At 45.1% G+C, this 17,020-nt stretch overlaps 1 protein-coding gene across 1 annotated transcript in view; it reads left to right on the top strand.

Moving 5' to 3' along the window:
- Vwa3b (von Willebrand factor A domain containing 3B) overlaps positions 1-17,020 on the top strand; it is a 180,197-nt gene that overhangs the window by 4,718 nt on the left and 158,459 nt on the right. The window contains 3 exon segments of the mRNA XM_059281386.1: positions 3,968-4,062; positions 6,874-7,124; positions 9,598-9,760. Coding sequence (XP_059137369.1) covers positions 3,968-4,062; positions 6,874-7,124; positions 9,598-9,760 — 509 coding nt within the window.

Below are 17,020 nucleotides of genomic sequence, written 5' to 3'. Positions count from 1 at the left end.
AAACATTTTTTTTTCATATAGTTATTGGTTAATTGTACTTCATTTGAAGCATCTATTTAGGATATTTGGCCATTTGTTGATTGGATTATTTGTTCTTTGGGTGTTCATAGGTTTTTTTAAAAAATTATTTCTCTGTGTGTATGTGCATGTATTTGTGTATGTGTGTGTTTGTGTGTGTGCACGCACATGCACAGGTGCCACAGTGTGAATGGGGAGGCCAGAGGATAATTTGCTGGAGTTGGTTCTCTTCTTCCAGGGATCAAACTCAGACAGTTAGGCTTGACAGTGAGCGTCTTTACTAGATGAGCTACCTTTCCTGCCCATTGTTTTTCTTTTGAATGTGTCTGTGTGTGTATGATATCTTGTATCTTATCGGAACAGAACGACATGAAACAAGAAATCAACAGCAAGAGAACGGTAGAAATTATGCAAGCACACAATATTTGAACAACATAATTTTGGACAATTAGTGAGTCATTGAAGAAATCAAGGAGGGGGTGGGAGGTGGGGAGGTGGGGGGGCAGAGGAAGAGGAGCAGCAGCAGCAGCTCAAATAAACAACCTAATGCCACACTCACGGTCTTCAATGAACAAGAATAAGCCATATAGTATCATTGTGTAGGCACACCACCGTCTAATTACCTTTATCAGTCCATAGATGGAAAGCAGGTTTTTATTCTAACTGGAAGTGAACTTGACAGAACCCAAACTCCAAATTCTCCCCCACTAAACAGACGGTCTCACCAGCCAGTGCCTTCCTTTCGAGGACGGAGAGAAGTCCAGGTTTTGTCTGTTTCTGACTGCCCTTTAACACCTTTAGACAGATGTCTTTGCATTTGATTTCGGGTTTATAATTGTGTGGGGGCTAGCCAATAAGATCCACACCGTTGTTGTTGGATGCAGAACTCACAATGCGTTTCCGTCGCCTAAGTTAGCCTTCCACAGACTTAGCTTCTTCCTGCCTTCACAAACCGCCTCTCTTTGGAGTTGAGATAGGATAGATGCTTCTGGCAAAGAAAGACTGAGGTTTCTGACTTGAAGTTCCTGAATCGGTGCGAGGTAAGAAGCTGCAATCTCAGAACTAGAGATTTCAGAGTCTGCAGATCTGTTGAGGGGGTTATTGATAGAATGAAAATAGCTATTCTTTACTCTTGGCTGATGGGAGAGTTGGATTTAAGGCTTTATATCTTATCACAACTCTTGTGATTTGGGACCAACCTGGCTAAGGAGGCTGTAAAATGTATCCCTGACCTTACTGTTTCTTTGTTTCTTATTTTTTAGGGTTTTTCAAAAAACATTTGTTTATGTGTGTATGTGTGCATGTGCCATGGCATGTGAGTGGAGGGTAGAGGTTATCCTTCTCCTCTACCATGTGAGTCCGGGGGATTGAACTAAGGTCATGGGGCTTGATGGCAGGTGCCTTCTATTCACTGAGGCATCTTTATAGCTTCCTTTCCTCTTCTTTCTAAAAGATTTCTTTAAAAAATATTTTTAATTAGGTGTATGTGTGTGTCTGATTATGTGTACATGAGTGCAGTGCCCTAGGAGGCCAGAGGTGACAGGTCCCCCTGGAATTGGAGTTACAAGTGGTTGTGAGCCACCTAACACGGATGCTGGAAACTAGACTAAGGTCTTCAGGAAAAGTAGTACATGCTCTCAACCCCTGAACCAGTTCTCCAGCCACCCCACCTGCCCACCCGGCCATGACACATCTTAGTTTGGTTTCTATTGCTATGATAAACACCATGATCAAAAGCATGGGAGGAAAGAGTTTATTCATTGTATAACACCCCAGGTACAGACTCCCATAGAAGAAACTGTTGGTGGTTGGAATGAGAATGTCCCCCATAATATCTGGCAATTGAATACTTGGTCCCCAGTTGGTGGTGCTATTGAGGAGGCTTAGGAGGTGTGTCTTTGTTGGAGGAAGTGTATCACTGTAGTTTGAGAGGTGAGCTCTCACCTGTTCCTGTTACCATTTCTGCCAGGCCACAATTCCCTGCCACTATGAACTCTAGCTCTCTGGAACCCTAAGCCCAAACAAGCTCTTTCTTTTTGGTCATGGTGTTTTATCACAGTAATAAAAAATTAACTAATATAGAAGCCAAGACAGGCACTCAAGATGGACAGGAACTTGAAGGCAGGAACTGGAAGAGTGCTGCTTACTGGCTTACTCCTCATGGTTTGCTCAGCTTGCTTTCTTACATACTTTCGGACCACCTGCCCAAGGACGGCACCCCCCCACCCCCACACACAGTGGACTGGGATCTTCCATATTAAATATTAATCAAGAAAAACACCCCACAGGCTTGCCTACAGGCCAATCTGATGGGCACATTTTCTCAAGTGAAGTTCCTTCTCTCAGACGACTCAAGCTTGTGTCAAGCTGACAAAAAAACTAATCAAGACATCTCCTTTCTTTCTTCCTAAAGAGGATTATTCCCTTCCTCTTCAGACCTGGGAATCCCTGGGTTTGGATCCCCAGCACCCACATAAAAAGCCAGTGCAATGGCCCACTCCTGAAACCTAGTAGTAAAGAGGCAGAGATAGGGGACTCCCTAGACTCAGGGCAGAGATAGCACTAGAGAGATAACACAATCTCTGGGATTGATTGTCAACAACAACTTTAGCGAAGTCATCATTATTATAAGGATGTCTCTGAGAAGCTTTCCCCCTTTCTTCCTCCCAACCATCATAGTTCAACCTGAGAGGCTCTGTGGTCTACTGACAATTCCATGAAGGATTAGGCATGCATTTTAGGCAACACGGTATTCCCACCCAGTATGCCTTGCTCCTGACATGCAGAGGGTGCTAGGTAGAGCATGTGCCTAGATATTTGCAGAGCTGAGCAAATAATCCAGTAGTTCTTTGATGCAGAACTCAGTGTGCATTTCATCCAGCTACTGACCTCCCTCTCTCAAGCCTCGGGCAAATCTTGTGGTCCTGACATCATGTTTGGCTCTCCTGGATCAATTACTTGCTCACTTCGTTTCACTAAGTCATGAATCAAAACTTGAGCAGTAGGTAGTATCTAAGTTGAAGTTTTACATTTACTCATTATTTCTGGCCAACCAGAAACCACCTTTCATTTTGAAATTTTCATTTGCATGTGTGTAGTGTGGTGTGCATGTGTAGTGTAACATGCTCCTTGCATGTGTGCATGTCTATGCCCCTATTTTTGGTTTATTGAGACTGTCTAATATGTATTTGGCTGGCCCTAAATTCCTCATTCTCCTACTTCTACCTCCCAAGTGTTAGGATTAAAAGAATGAGTTTCCATGCCTGGTAATTTTTTTGTAAGTTAAGTCCAGTAAAATTTCAGGCGTTACACACAATGTTCATGTTGTGATTTTGAACTCTGCCCTAATTGTTCTAGATAAAAGTGTAACAGGATCCCAGACATTAGCAGGCTCCCAGACCTTAGCACAACTGACCCCACGGTGGAAATGGCATTCAGGTTGTAAAACTCAGAATGTAGACAGTACCACCTGCCAAAAATGAAAACAAGGACCTAACCCACCAAAGTCCATAGTTCTGGACTTTGTGTCTCTAAGTGTAGTAACTTCGCTTTGTGGCTTCTGTAGTTCTGCTTTGACTAACTGTTCTTGTTAACTGAAGTAAGGCAACCCAGAACATGGTTTTTGTCTTTAGAAACTCATCTTGAGAAAGGCTCGGTGCTTCACTGGGATCCCAAGCACCCATTGTAGTCTTGGATTGGCTAATAAGGACTTTCTTTTGGCTTAAATCCACGCCCGAGCAAAGAACCAGATAATAGAGCCCATTCTTCCTCTCTATTCATTCATGCTTTTGAGGATTCTGCATGTCATAAGCACTTACATTTGTCACAGTTCTTAGACTTTATGACTTGGGACAGAATACAAAATCAAAAATTATTGAGAAAAATGTTTGAAAATAAACATGAGGAGCTTTGCTGATATACCGTCCTGATTGTCTTTATAAAAATACAGATTATGTGACTTCTTTGAGGAGACTCGTGGCTTCGCGGTATGCCGATGGCCTGTTCCCACAGTTCTACACAGCAGAGGATGGCAGACTCTACAACGTAAGTCAGAGTTCCCGCAGTGGTCAGGTCTCGTGAAAAGAGGCTGTAGTCACATTAAGATCCCAGGGGTGGTGGTAGTAGTGGTGGTTAGCCAGGCGGTGGTGGTGCACACCTTTAATCCCCGCACTCAGGAGGCAGAGGCAGGTGGATCTCTGAGTTCGAGGCCAGCCTGGTCTACAGAGCAAGTCTCAGGATAGCCGGGCTACATAGAGAAATGCTATATTGAAAAACAAAACAACAAAAGATCCCAGGGGTTGTGGAGATGCCGGCTTCAGGTTTTCTTTCGGCAGTGGTAGAATAATGATGTTGTGGTTAAGCACAGGGGAGGGAAGCCCATGACTTGAAAGAAATGAGAGCAGGAAGCTCTTGATCAGCTGCTTGATAATCAGCTCTTGATTACATACCATCACATTGTCTTACTTTGAAAAAGAGGATAAAGAAAAGACACTATGACATTCTCTGAAGTTACCCAATGGAGGACTAGAGGCAGGGATGGCAGGTGGAACCCTCCACTCCGAGAGTTTACTCATATGACACTGGGACCCACAATTGGAGCGCATGGTCTTGTTGGAGACATATGCTTCATCCTGTCCAGAAGTAGATGTTCACCTATGTCAAGGTACATCGTGTACCACCAGGACTGTTGTTTCCTAAAACAGCCATCCCTTGGAATTCACAGAGGGCCCTTCCAGGCCCCCTGGGGTTAGTCAAGGTTGTCTAAAGGAATAGGATTAGTAGAAATAATCTATTTCTTAAAAGGGGACTTATTATAGTGGTTCACAGACTTTGGTCCAGCTTCTCCGACAATGACTACCTCCAGATGGAAAGGCCAGAATTTTGTAGTTGTTCAGTCCATGAGACTAGATGTCTCAGCAGTCCGGAAGGATTCCTAAGAGCTGCTGGTCTTTTGTCTGCATTGGAATCCTGAAGAAGTGGGCTCTAACACCAGCAAAGGAATGCCTCAGCTACAGGATAGATGAACTTGCCAGCAGGAGTGAGGGGGCAAACGGGCAAAAAGAAAAAGCTTCTCTCTTCCCTGTCTTTTCATGTGGGCTGCTACCAGAAGGTGTAGCCCAGATTTAGGGCCGGCCTTTCCGTCTTAAATGGTCCAATCAAGAAAATCCCTCATGGGAACGCCAAGCTACTTGGGTTTCAGCTGATTCCAGATGTAGTCAAGTGGACAATTAATATCCATCACAATCCTCAACAGATACCCAAATCCAGTATGCTCAATTCAGTTATGACGGAGCATGGCATTTGCTTAAAACCTATTTGATTCTCCTTTATACCTTAAGTTATCTCTAGGTGAATCATAATACCCAACATAATATAAATGCTGTGTGAATATGTCTTACATCATATTGTTTAGGGGATAATAACAATAAAAAGCCTGTTCATAGTCAGCATCCGTGCAGTTCACTTTTTTTTTTTTTTTAAATATTTTCTACCCTAGGTTGGTTGAATCTGAATATCCCTGTGGATAGGGAGGTCTGACTGTATTTAATCTTTTAAAATTGCTCTTCTGAGTTTGGTGCACTAGATCCGTTTTAAACTGGTCCATATTAAAATCCCCGCAGAGCAGTGGAACAGATATCTTTGTCCACAGACATTCACCGCCACATCCTGAGATCCTTCTGCTGTGATTTTTCTTAGGGGGTGCTAACAAACATGTCGAACCCCAGATAGGGCACCGATGACAGACCAAAGAAAGGGTTCCACCCAAGTCTAACTAAGTGAACCAGGGAATTTACAGGGGTTACTCAAAGGAACATAAGGGACTCAATAGCAACTGCATCATGGGAAAAAGCCCACTATACCAAGCACGGGTGATGAGCATAGCTGCATCCTTACAGCTCAGTTATCAAGTCCCCTTCCTCCTCCACAGTGCAGGAACTAGCTCCACAACAAGGTCACAGAATGAGGTCTTAAAACAGGAAATGAGGTGTAGGGGGGGGGGGGGCTCAATGGGGAAAAGCACTTGTTGAGCATGCGCAAAGCCCCCAGCACCAAGATGCAACAGAGAAGCGGTCCTGGCCCTCGAGGAGCGAGCTAGAGAGATGTAGAGAGAGATGCAGATGGGGTACGGAAAGGACTTTACCAGATCTTTTAAACGTTTGCTCTCTAAAAGGCCTTGCATTGGGTGCCAGGTCTCCTTGCCTGGTCTGCTTGACGGATGTATACATGCAAGACACTGCCTGCAAGTCTCTGTCACCTTTGGAGGCATCCCGAAGGTATTAGTGGCAGCTGTGAATAACTGGGTGACCCAGGTACAGGCGAGGTTGGTGGAGGAGAGATCAGGCAGAGTGACAAAAAGTCACAACCATTAGAATGAGTAACTGGGCTGTTGTTTTTATAGGAATTGGAGATGTTTGAAGAAATACTTTGTAGTGTCTTAACACAGGAAAACTTTTTAGTGAGACTTTAAAAAAAATCTGTCTTGACTTTTTTTTTTCTTCTACTCAGTTTTAAAAGTGGCCCTGGCTGTTTTCTGGTTTTATATATATAGTATACATATAAAATATAAAATAAAGTAAGATAAAACATGGAAGGTTTTTTTTTTTTTTTTTTTTTTTTTTTTTTTTTTTTTTTTTTTTTTTTTTTTTTTTTTTAGCACTACAGTTTAAAGAGATCACATAATCTTTCTGAGAGGCTGGAATCTCCTTCCTGGGTCCTGTGGAGTTCAAAGGCCACCACAGACTCCTTCTAGGTGCACAGCTCCAGCCACAGTGACTGTGACTGTGGTTCTAACTGCTTACTTTGCTACCGTCTCATTGTTCTTGATTTTTTTTTTTCATTCTGATTTTCATTCAGCTGACAGCGAAGTCAGAGCTGATCTACTGGTTTGTGGATTGTTTAACACAAGCTGTGGAGAGTTATAAGCAGCGGATGGACTGGCTTACCAGCGGGAGCCGGCAGATTTTTGGTGTCATCTTGGAACAGAGCATCACTATAGTACTGGATTGCAGTGACATTCTGATGGAGGAGCTTAATCTGTGCCAGGATGCTCTAGAAATGGTCCTTCAGGAGCAGGTGGCTCTCCTCACCAAGTTCAACATCATATGGTGAGTTCCCAGTGGAAACATTTGTCCCAGTGAAACTTCATACCGGCGTGCACATATTCAGAGTTAAGCAGCAGAGCTAACCCAGTTAGCCTGATGGCAAGGGAGGAGGATTATCATAATTCCATAGAATATACAATTTCAGCAGAAAACCCATGATGAATAATAAATCTTAGGGAGCTTTTATTTGCTTTTCTCGGGGGCATCTTAGGTTTCATGGTAAGAGAGATTTAGAAACTTGCTTTTCTTCAATACACTGGCAGGTCAAAAGATGAGAATATGAATTACATGTTCATATGATATGTATGTAGGTGTGTATGTAGTGAAGGTGCGAGTCTCATTTTTAGAACGGATGACATGATTAAAGGCCACAACTTCTGCTCTCTTTTCCAGACTGAATTTGTGACACACATTGACCTCTCTTTTGAGTGTAAACCCCTTTAATCAGAACAACAGGTGGTTGCCTTTCTAGAATTTCACTTAATTTAGAGTTGTCGTGACTGATTATTTCTGGATTCTTGGAGCCACAGGATTGTGGGCCTCCGTGCTAACTCCTCAGCCACACACACCAGTGGTTGCACCCCCTTGACAACACACATCTGGATAAGTGGGTGGAGGGCAGTGCGCCTCATTGAGTTCTCTATTGAATAACGCACTTTTATCTAAGTAGAGGACGCCTTTGTGGGTGGGGTTCTGGTCCAGATCTTGACTTTTGACACAGGTACGTTATTGAAGGAATTGAGTTTTTGATGTGCACGAAGCTTTTACCTTCTCAGACTGTTAACCACAGCATGTGTGCCCCTCAACCCAGAGAAGGGCACCCAGGTATGAGGCAGCTCTCCCTGTGGTAATGGGGCATTAACAACAGTCAAGTCAACTTATTGGCATTATAAACACAGATACATCCGAGTGGTTTCTCTTTTTGAGGTGAGGGTGCCCTCCAGTCATTTCTAAACTCTAAATAAATGGTTTAAGCAAATGCTCTCAGGATTTTAAAATGTATGTTCTGCTGAACTAAAAGCAGTACTATTTTTGACCCAGAAATCATAGCTGGTGGACTCTGTGAGGGCAATGAGAGCAATGCCACTGGAAATAAATTCTAAAACAACGAGTTGCTACCAGCTTGTAAACCATAATACTGTGAGTTGTTTTGAATTTGCTATTGATAAAAGCTTCATGCATTCTGCCTGTTTATGAAAATAATTTCTCAGCTGGGCAGTGGTGGTGCATACCTTTAATCCCAGCAGGCGGATCTCTGTGAGTTCAAGGCCAGCCTGGTCTACAGAGCGAGATGCAGGACAGCCAGGACTACACAGAGAAACCCTGTCTTGAACCTCTACCCCCCCCAAAAAAAGAAAAGACAATAACTTCTCCTAGTGTTTGTGTGTGGATGTGTACATGATCCTGTGCATATTCATGTGTATGCAGATGTGTAGAGGTGTCTCTTTTCAATCACTTTTGTAAAAACTCTTTGCTCCTTTGGGAGTCTACCACCCAGCTTCCAAATAAATACACAGAGGCTTATTCTTTCTTATAAATGCCTAGCCTTTAGCTTGGCTTATTTCTAGCCAGTTTTTCTTAAATTATCCCATCTACCTTTTGCCTCTTGGTTTTTACTTTTCTCTGTTTCTGTATATCTTTTCTTTCCTTCTTATTCTTTGTCTGGCTGTGTTGTTGAGTGGCTGACCCCTTGTATCCTCCTCTCCTCCTTTTCTCCTATTTATTCTCTCTGCCTGGCAGCCCCGCCTATCACTCTCCTGCCTCGCTGTTGGCCATTCAGCTCTTTTTTAGACCAGTCAGGTGTTTTAGGCAGGCACAGTAACACAGCTTCACAGAGTTAAACAAATGCAACATAAAAGAATGCAACACATCTTTGCATCATTAAACAAATATTCCACAGCATAAACAAATGTAACACGTCTTCAACTAATAATCCACAACAACTCTTCACTTTATTTTTTTTCCTCGTTGAGACAGTCTTCCATGGAACCTGGAGCTCACTGATTGGCTAGACTGGATGGCCAGCAGACCCAGGGATCCTCCTGTCTCTGCCTCCCCACCTTCGGGATTACAGTGTATGATGATGTACTGCCTTTGTATGGGGTTGCTGAAGAACCAAACTTTGGTCCCCATACTTACACAGCAGGCCTCTTACTAACTGGCCATCTCCTCAGCCCCTCGCTCTAGTTAACACTTGTACCTTTTTGTTTGTTTCCACATCACTCCAGTCCTGTCTCCTGGTCACTGTACCTGTGGAGGTCATAGCACTTTGGAATCATGTATCACACTCAGTCCACTTTCCTGAACAAGACAGATGTGTCTGAACTGGCTCATGCATTTTTTCACAGTAACTTTCAGGGGACTGGCAGTCTGGTTTTCTTTCTTACTGAGGTAACTTGTGGTTGATAACAAAGGCTGACACTTGTGTGGTAATATTAATCATGGTCTGGTGACTGTTACATATGGTTCCTTTCAGGGTTTCTGAAGAGCCAGTGAAATGGCAGGAATGTGCTATCGTTGTGACTGAACACTCCATAGCTGCTGCCATCTGCTGGGTCAAGAAAATGGCTTTTCAGATAATGGCTGTGGGAGAGGCTAGCTGCCTGGATGCTCTGCTGGAAGCTGGGAGAGATGAAACTGTAAGTGTGTATCCATGGCTGGCCCGGGCCACTGAGGTAGCTTCAAGCTTAACTGTACACAGTTGGTGTCTTCACACTGCTGATCTGGGCCTCCTTCTAGTTGCTTCTTGTGGAAACCCTAGCATTATCACTGAGAGTACCTGCCTTAGCTTCCTGTCCAGTTGCTATGATAATATACCCCAACCAAAAGCAATTTTGGGGAGAAATGATTGATTTCTGTTCATGGTTCCAGGTTATAGCCATCGTGGGGGGATGTCACAGTAGCAGGAGCCTGAGAGAGCTGGTTACATTGTCCCCACAGTCAAGGGCAGAGAGAGGGAGAGAGAGAGAGAGAGAGAGAGAGAGAGAGAGAGAGAGAGAGAGAGAGAGAGCGCCCACAGTGACTCTCAGCTTATCTTCTCTTTTATACAGTCCAGGACCCAAACCTGGAGAACAATGCCATTTACCTTTAGCTGGGTCTTCCCATATCACTGAATGCAATCAAAACAATCTCCCACAGATATGCCCACAGGCCAACCTGATCTGGATAATCCTTCATCAAGCAGTTCCGCCCAGCTGATTGCAGATAGTGACAAGTTGACAAAACTAACCAGCACGATCCCAAGAGCATAATCCCATTCACCCCTGAACCCTAACCAGTCCAGAAGTTCCAGGTTTCAGATAGGGATCAAAGTGAAAGCTTTGGCAATGGCAGAGTTGGAGCAACCATAACGGGGCCCACATACTTGTCCAATGAGCCTACTCAGGCTTCTCTGTGGGGGTTACTAGGGCCTCGGGACAGAACTTTATGTAGCTAGTTTGAAGAAAACACACAGGAGTGTGGTCAGGCCATGCATTTCTAAGAAAACACACAGGAGTGTGGCCAGGCCATACATTTCTATGAAAACACACAGGAGTGTGGCCAGGCCATGCATTTCTAAGAAAACACACAGGAGTGTGGCCAGGCCATGCATCTCTAACATATTTGTTCTAGTCTTGCCCTCCTGATGAATAGAGAAATGAATATTTTATAGGACATGGAGAAAGGCTGGGAGACTCCTCAAAGAATCCTGAGAACAAGGAAATAGCGTTTCCCCAACACCCACGTTCTGACTCTTTTTCAATTCCTTCTCTTCATGGAAAGAGGTGGTATTATGTGTACCTAAGCTGCTGAGCCTCATGTGATGGTCAGCTGTAATTGTCAACTTGACATAACACAGAACCACGTGAGAAGAGAGTCTCAGTGAGGGATCATCTCCACTGGGTTGGGCTTATGGGCACGTCTGTGTGGGGTTGTCTTAGTTGAAATGGGAAGAGCCAGCCCACTGTGGGCAGCCTAGGCAGGGAGGCCCCTGAGCTATGTTAGAGTGGAGAGATGGAGCTGAGCACAAGTAAGCGAACATGCGTACGTTCATTTGTCTCTGCTCTCACTGTGGATGTCATGTGACCAACTACTTCAAGCTCTGTTGCCATGACTTCCTCGCGGGTGATGGACTGTAACCAGGAACTGTGAGCTCAAATAGATGGCTTTCTCATCGAAGTCAAGATTTTTTTTTTTTAATCACAGTGACAGAGATGAAACCAAGATAGCACCTACCATCCATTCTGATATACTGATACATGGTTTTTGATTGGGACCTTTGATAATCAAACTTCTGAGACAGATGAGAGGAGCAGTGCCTCGTGTCTCCTTTAGCCACAAGGCATGCTTCTTTGAGTGACTCTGTGATGGGAGCCTTTAAGAGAGTGATACAAGGCCAAGGAATTTCTCCGGGTGGGAGGGATTCCTTAGCCAGCTTCAACTCCTCCAGAGTGGGAGGTGGAGGTCCACTTGCCTTTGATATATAGATGTTAAATACTTGCTTCCTCTATTCTGGAAGACTGGAGTCTCTGTGGGTTTTAATTTTGATGTAGCTGCATCCAGGAGTCTTTCTTTACTAAACAAACAAACAAATAAATAAATGCTGGCACACCTCCTTTGGCCACCAGCCCATGTTTATCAATACTAAGGCGATGGTTTGGAATTGGGAACACATTTTTTTTTCCCCCTCACAAAGCCAGCTGAACACATGTTTTTTCCATTAAAGAAGAACCAAATACAAATCGCTTTGTTCTTTGGCCCTTCCAGTCTGTTTCGACATCTGCAAAATTCCAAGTGTCTGGATCTTAATAAGCATTCAAAATGGAATGTTTCCCAGGCTGTGTGTGTGTGTGTGTGTGTGTGTGTGTGTGTGTGTGTGTGTGTGTGCTTGCATGCCCTGTCTTTGTGGACTTGACTGTATCGATCACTGCTGACTCTGGCTGTCTGATATGACTCCAATCTCCAGATGACCTTGCTTTCCTCCTTCTTCTCCCCTGGGTTCATGCCTACTTTAGGAAATATGAACAACCCAGTGAGTGCCAGGGGTGTCCTACAGAAGAAGAACCAAGAAAGGCTCCTGCAGGTACTGACCACTGCATTCAACCTGTGGCCTAGAGCAAGTCCAAAGCGTATACAAACCACAGAAGTCCTTCACCAATAATAGCCTCTACCTGTGGGTGATCTCAAGGAAACTTCTAGTAAACACAGCTGTGTTGTGTATTAGAAAATGCCATGCTCTGTCTTGTGGGAGTGAGAAAGAATATGCATGTGTGTGATGGGGGTAGATTGGTTCCCCTAAGGGCCCACTCCTCTGCTCCATGCCCCCTCGTGGCCACCCTATAGAGTTTCAATTCATCCTTGTGGTCTGCTAGAAAAAGAAAGGACTTAAATGTCCAAATACTTTCGGAATAGTGACTAGACCCAACTAGGCTTTTCCTACTGATGACAACTTGCTTTGAGTTGTCTTCCTCCATCCATGGGCCCTGGAACTCATAGACATTACTATCCAAAAAAATTAACACGGAAGCCTATATTATGTGATGCCCCATCTGTGGAGGAGACCATTGGTCTCATTCAGTACTGGGCTTAGTAACCTAAAAGAATGGACAAGAAGGGAGTCCTGAAAATGAATGAGTCTTGGAGTCTAAGAGGAGCCCAGGTAGAGTGTGAGGGGTCTGTTTAAACCATGTCTTCAGTACTAGCAACTGCAGGGCACAACTGAAGTCTGATTTATCATTGTATCTTGTGCAAAAGGACCTGGTTCATGGGAAGGGCATCCTGTGAGCCGTTGAGGAAATGCTTGGCATGTGAGGACTGGGGTCCTCAGAGCCCAGCTATGCTGGCCAGCACAGGGTTTCCACAGTACCAGCCGGCCCTGGAAACCTGCAGATACAGAGCATGAAGGGTCTTTGGGAGAAGAAAAGGCTGTTCCTGGTCCTTGGTTGCCTTTGAAAGCTGTCTGAGGAGTTTCGTTCATGCTTTCAGAAGGTCATCTGCCCTGCAGGATGCCCGGCTTTCTGTTTTTGTTTATATCAGCCTTTCTTTCATGTAACTGGTAGGCACGCATTTGGATTTGAGGGTTTTTAAGTCATATTCACAGGAGACTAAGTGAGTGAATTAAAAGAAAGACTCTCCAATCCCATGAGGTGCCTGCCCTGCTGATTGCCAGACTGTCAGTCTGTAAAACTGACATCTCATTTGTTTCCTTGGAGCAGTTTGGACAGGTGTGAAATTTTTCCATTGTGTCCCTGATGCCTAATCAGGGCTCTTGAAATGTTTATTGGACAGTGAAGGAATGAAAAGGAAATACTGTCAATATGGTTGAGTTTGGGAGCTAGGTGTAGGCCCAAGGGGTTCTGGTCCTGAACATGTGGCAGAGAATTGAGTTTTGTTTGTTTGTTTTCAATTGAAGAGATGTGGATGGTGCTGGGCCAGGCAGGTGATTTTGCTGAGCCATAGAGGACTCTAGTGGAGACAATGGGTGGAACACAGACCTTACAGCCTGGAAGGGCAGATAGTCAGTGATGGTCCAGGGTGTTAGGAGTGATCCGAGAAGCCAACTAGAACTGATCCCAATGCTGGACATAAGGAAGAGTCATCACCATAAGGGAATCAGAAAATCAAAGTGTTCCAAAGAAGGAAAGGGCTGTCAGAGAGATGGGGAGGACCAGGAGTTAGAGCCCCGGGCACGGAGTTGGTTTAAAATGCTTCAGCGTCACGCCGTATGAGGAGAGAGGCAGAGTCTTTGTTAGTCTCTTCGCTGTGCTTGGGGCTGCTCTCCATTTCGCTTCTTGAGGCGGGAAGATTTTACGCCCGAGGCTTTGGGATGACCGCCAGCTTGGACAGGTGTCAGAGAGGATAACTGGAGTAGAAGCAGCAGCTGTTCCCTGTCTGTTTCTTCCTTTTCTTCCTTCCAAAGCTGATGCTAGGAAGATGCCAAGGTCTCCTTGTCTGGGCAGAATGCAGGTTGCCATGTAATGGTCCAGACTGAAATAGAACATAAAGGTGCTATCCTAATTGTGTGTGTGTGTGTGTGTGTGTGTGTGTGTGTGTGTGTGTGCGCGCATTTCTCTGAAGGCCCGAGGTCTTCAGATGTCAGATATCTTCCTCAACTGTTCTCCACCTTGCTTTTTGAGACAGTGTCTCTGATTGGACTTGGAGCTCTATGATTGACTGGACTGTCTGCCCAGTGAGCCCCAAGGGTCTCCCATTTTTGTATCCCAAGTGCTGTGGTTATAGGTACTCACCACTCACGGAGCCTGAATCTTACAAAAGTGCTGGGGATCGAATTCAGGTCCTCATACTTGAGCCGCAAGCACATTATGGGCTGGACCATCCCCCCCCCCCAGACCTTGCCCTTCTATTTTATGTGGAATAAACGGCAGGAGCATTTAGCTCGCTCCCAAGAGGCTGAACACCTCAGTGCGGCGAAGGCAGTTTTCAGTTCAATGACATCTCAGGGGAAAAACATCTCTACACGGGAGTTTCCGATTCTTGGGCCATTGCCAGCAGCAGCGAAGCATCCTGCCAGAGTCCACAGGCACAGCACTCCTCATCTCTAGGTCCTTATCTCCTTTTGCTCTCACAGACACTACGAGGTACTCTGTCCGTTCCCTGTCTTGGGCCATGTGTCATTTCACATGCCTATAAGAGGATATTTCTACATTAAATTTGAGCACAGAGGCAACTGGAAAACGCTTGTGGGCGACAGCACCCCGTTTGTACACCTAGCACAAGGGCTGGGTGGCGCCAGGAAGAGGAACAGCCTGGGATGCATTTGCTGGAAGAAACAATCCAGTCAACGTAACGCTCCATGGAATGCTGTTTCTTGGAATTTTTTTTTCCTGCCTGCTGGGTGGCTGGTGGGAGGAGATTTACAGCATCCATCAGGCTTTACTTCCTAGCAGTTACTTCTTTTAAAAATCTGGGAGCTAGTGTTGACAGACTGGAGAGGAAGAGGTGTGGGAGGGGGCGGGGCCTTTCTGTGCCTGCTAGGGGAGGTAGTGGCTGACATCATCTGGTCTGGCTTCTCACTCTGGCCATCTAACTCACAGCCTGGGTCCTTGGTCCCCTGTTCTACTGGCCCCCTTGGACACCAAGTATGTTCTTTCTGCTGCAGACATAGGCTCCTAAACAGCTGGGCAGCCAACCATGAGTCCATCCCCTCTCTACCAGGTTTAAAGCTGAGGGGGAAGCATTGATTGACTAGCTTCAGCTCTAAGGGGCTGAGATTAAAGCATAAATAAGTCATGGGCCCCAAGAAGCCTGTTTCTCATCCATGCAGTGCCCTTGCGGAGGCCTCTGCCCAGTTCTCTGTGGAAGTGATCAGTTACGGTGATTCTGAGGGACAGGTTCAGATGGTGTCTAATCCTGGCTTGCTTTGATTTGTACTTTCGGAGGTTTCTGTAAAATACACATATGAACATTAGAGTAGATTTCCAAAGTGTAGAAAACCAAGCCATGAAGGGTCAGTTGCACTGTCTCATTTTGACCTAAAGATAGATCACTTGCCTGAGTTCATGCATTCATGTCAGGAGGAGACCAAGAGTGATGTCATTGAGGACATGTCTCATGGGCCCCTTTGGTGGGCTTTATATATCCCTGGATTATGCCAAGAACACTTATTTTTGGTGATGTGTGCATCTCCCAGACTCCCTGGATTAAGATGAACATGTCATTGCAGTCAAGGAAGCAAGTAATTTTCAGTAAGACTAGTCTTCCATGTTTTCTCTCATAGATGCTCACACTGGGGCGGGTGGACGTGGAAGAGGCGTATCTCTTACTTTTTTCGCTGCTGTGACAGAATGCTCAACAAAAGAAGGGCTCATTGGCTCTCAGTTTAAGAAGGGACATTGTCCATCAGGAAGGGACGGTGGCAGGAGTGTGACGTACTTCATGGCAGTCAGGACACAGAGCGGACAGGAAGCAGAACCGGACTAAGACACCCCAAAGCCTGCTTCCAGGGACCCACTTCCTTCAGCAAGGCTCTCCTTCTTAAGGGTTCTAGAACTTTTCAGAGCTGTGTCACCAGCTGTGGGCGGAGTTGTAAAAACTTAATTTTAGTGAGGAGCATTTCACATCCAATCTGCAACAGGAAAGGGACAAGGAACAAGAGGGAGACGAGAGAGGGTAACAGAGAGGGTGGAGGCATCCAGGATTTTGTGTAATTAGTTACATCAACATAGAAAGGTGTATGTGTAGTGTGTGTTTGTGTGGTGTGTGTGGTGTATTTGTGTGTGTGTATGTGTGTGTGTGTGTGTGTGTGTGTGTGTGTGGTATGTTTGAGTGTGATGTGTAGTATATGTGTTGTGTACCTATGTGGTGGTGATGGTATATGTGTGTGTGTAGTATGTACAGTGTAGGTGGTTGTAGTGTGTGTGGTGTATGTGTAGTATGGTTTGTGTGTGTGTATAATGTGTGGTGTGGTATGTGTCTATGGAGTATGGTGTGTAGGTGTGGTGTGGTGTGTGTGTATGGGGGCATGGAGTATGTAGTATGTTGTATGGTGGGGGGGTATGGTGTATATAGGGAGTGTGGTGTGTGTCTGTGTGGTATGGTGTGTTATGTTGGGGGTAGTATGTAGTGCGCATGTTGTGTTTGTTGTATTCGAGTGTGATGTGTGATATGTGGTATGTGTGTTAATTATGTGTATGTGTGTGTTGTGGTGTGTGGTGTGTGTGCAGTGTATGCAGTGTGTGTGTATGTGTGTGTAATGTGTGATGTGGTGTGGGGGGTATGTGTGAGTGCGATATGTGCTATGTGGGTGTGCTGTGTGTGTATTGCTTCTGACATGATTGTCCATTCAGCATTCTACTCTGGCACAGCTGTGTGGAGCAGAGCTGTGTGGGTACATCATTCTCCTGACCAGCTGCTGCATGGAGTCAGGACAGCCTCGTTTCCCCAGGCTTGTGTTTCCCTAG

This window comes from Peromyscus eremicus, chromosome 16_21 (genome assembly GCF_949786415.1).
Source record: "Peromyscus eremicus chromosome 16_21, PerEre_H2_v1, whole genome shotgun sequence".
NCBI lineage: Eukaryota > Metazoa > Chordata > Mammalia > Rodentia > Cricetidae > Peromyscus > Peromyscus eremicus.
This window is presented reverse-complemented; position numbering and strand designations above follow the sequence as displayed.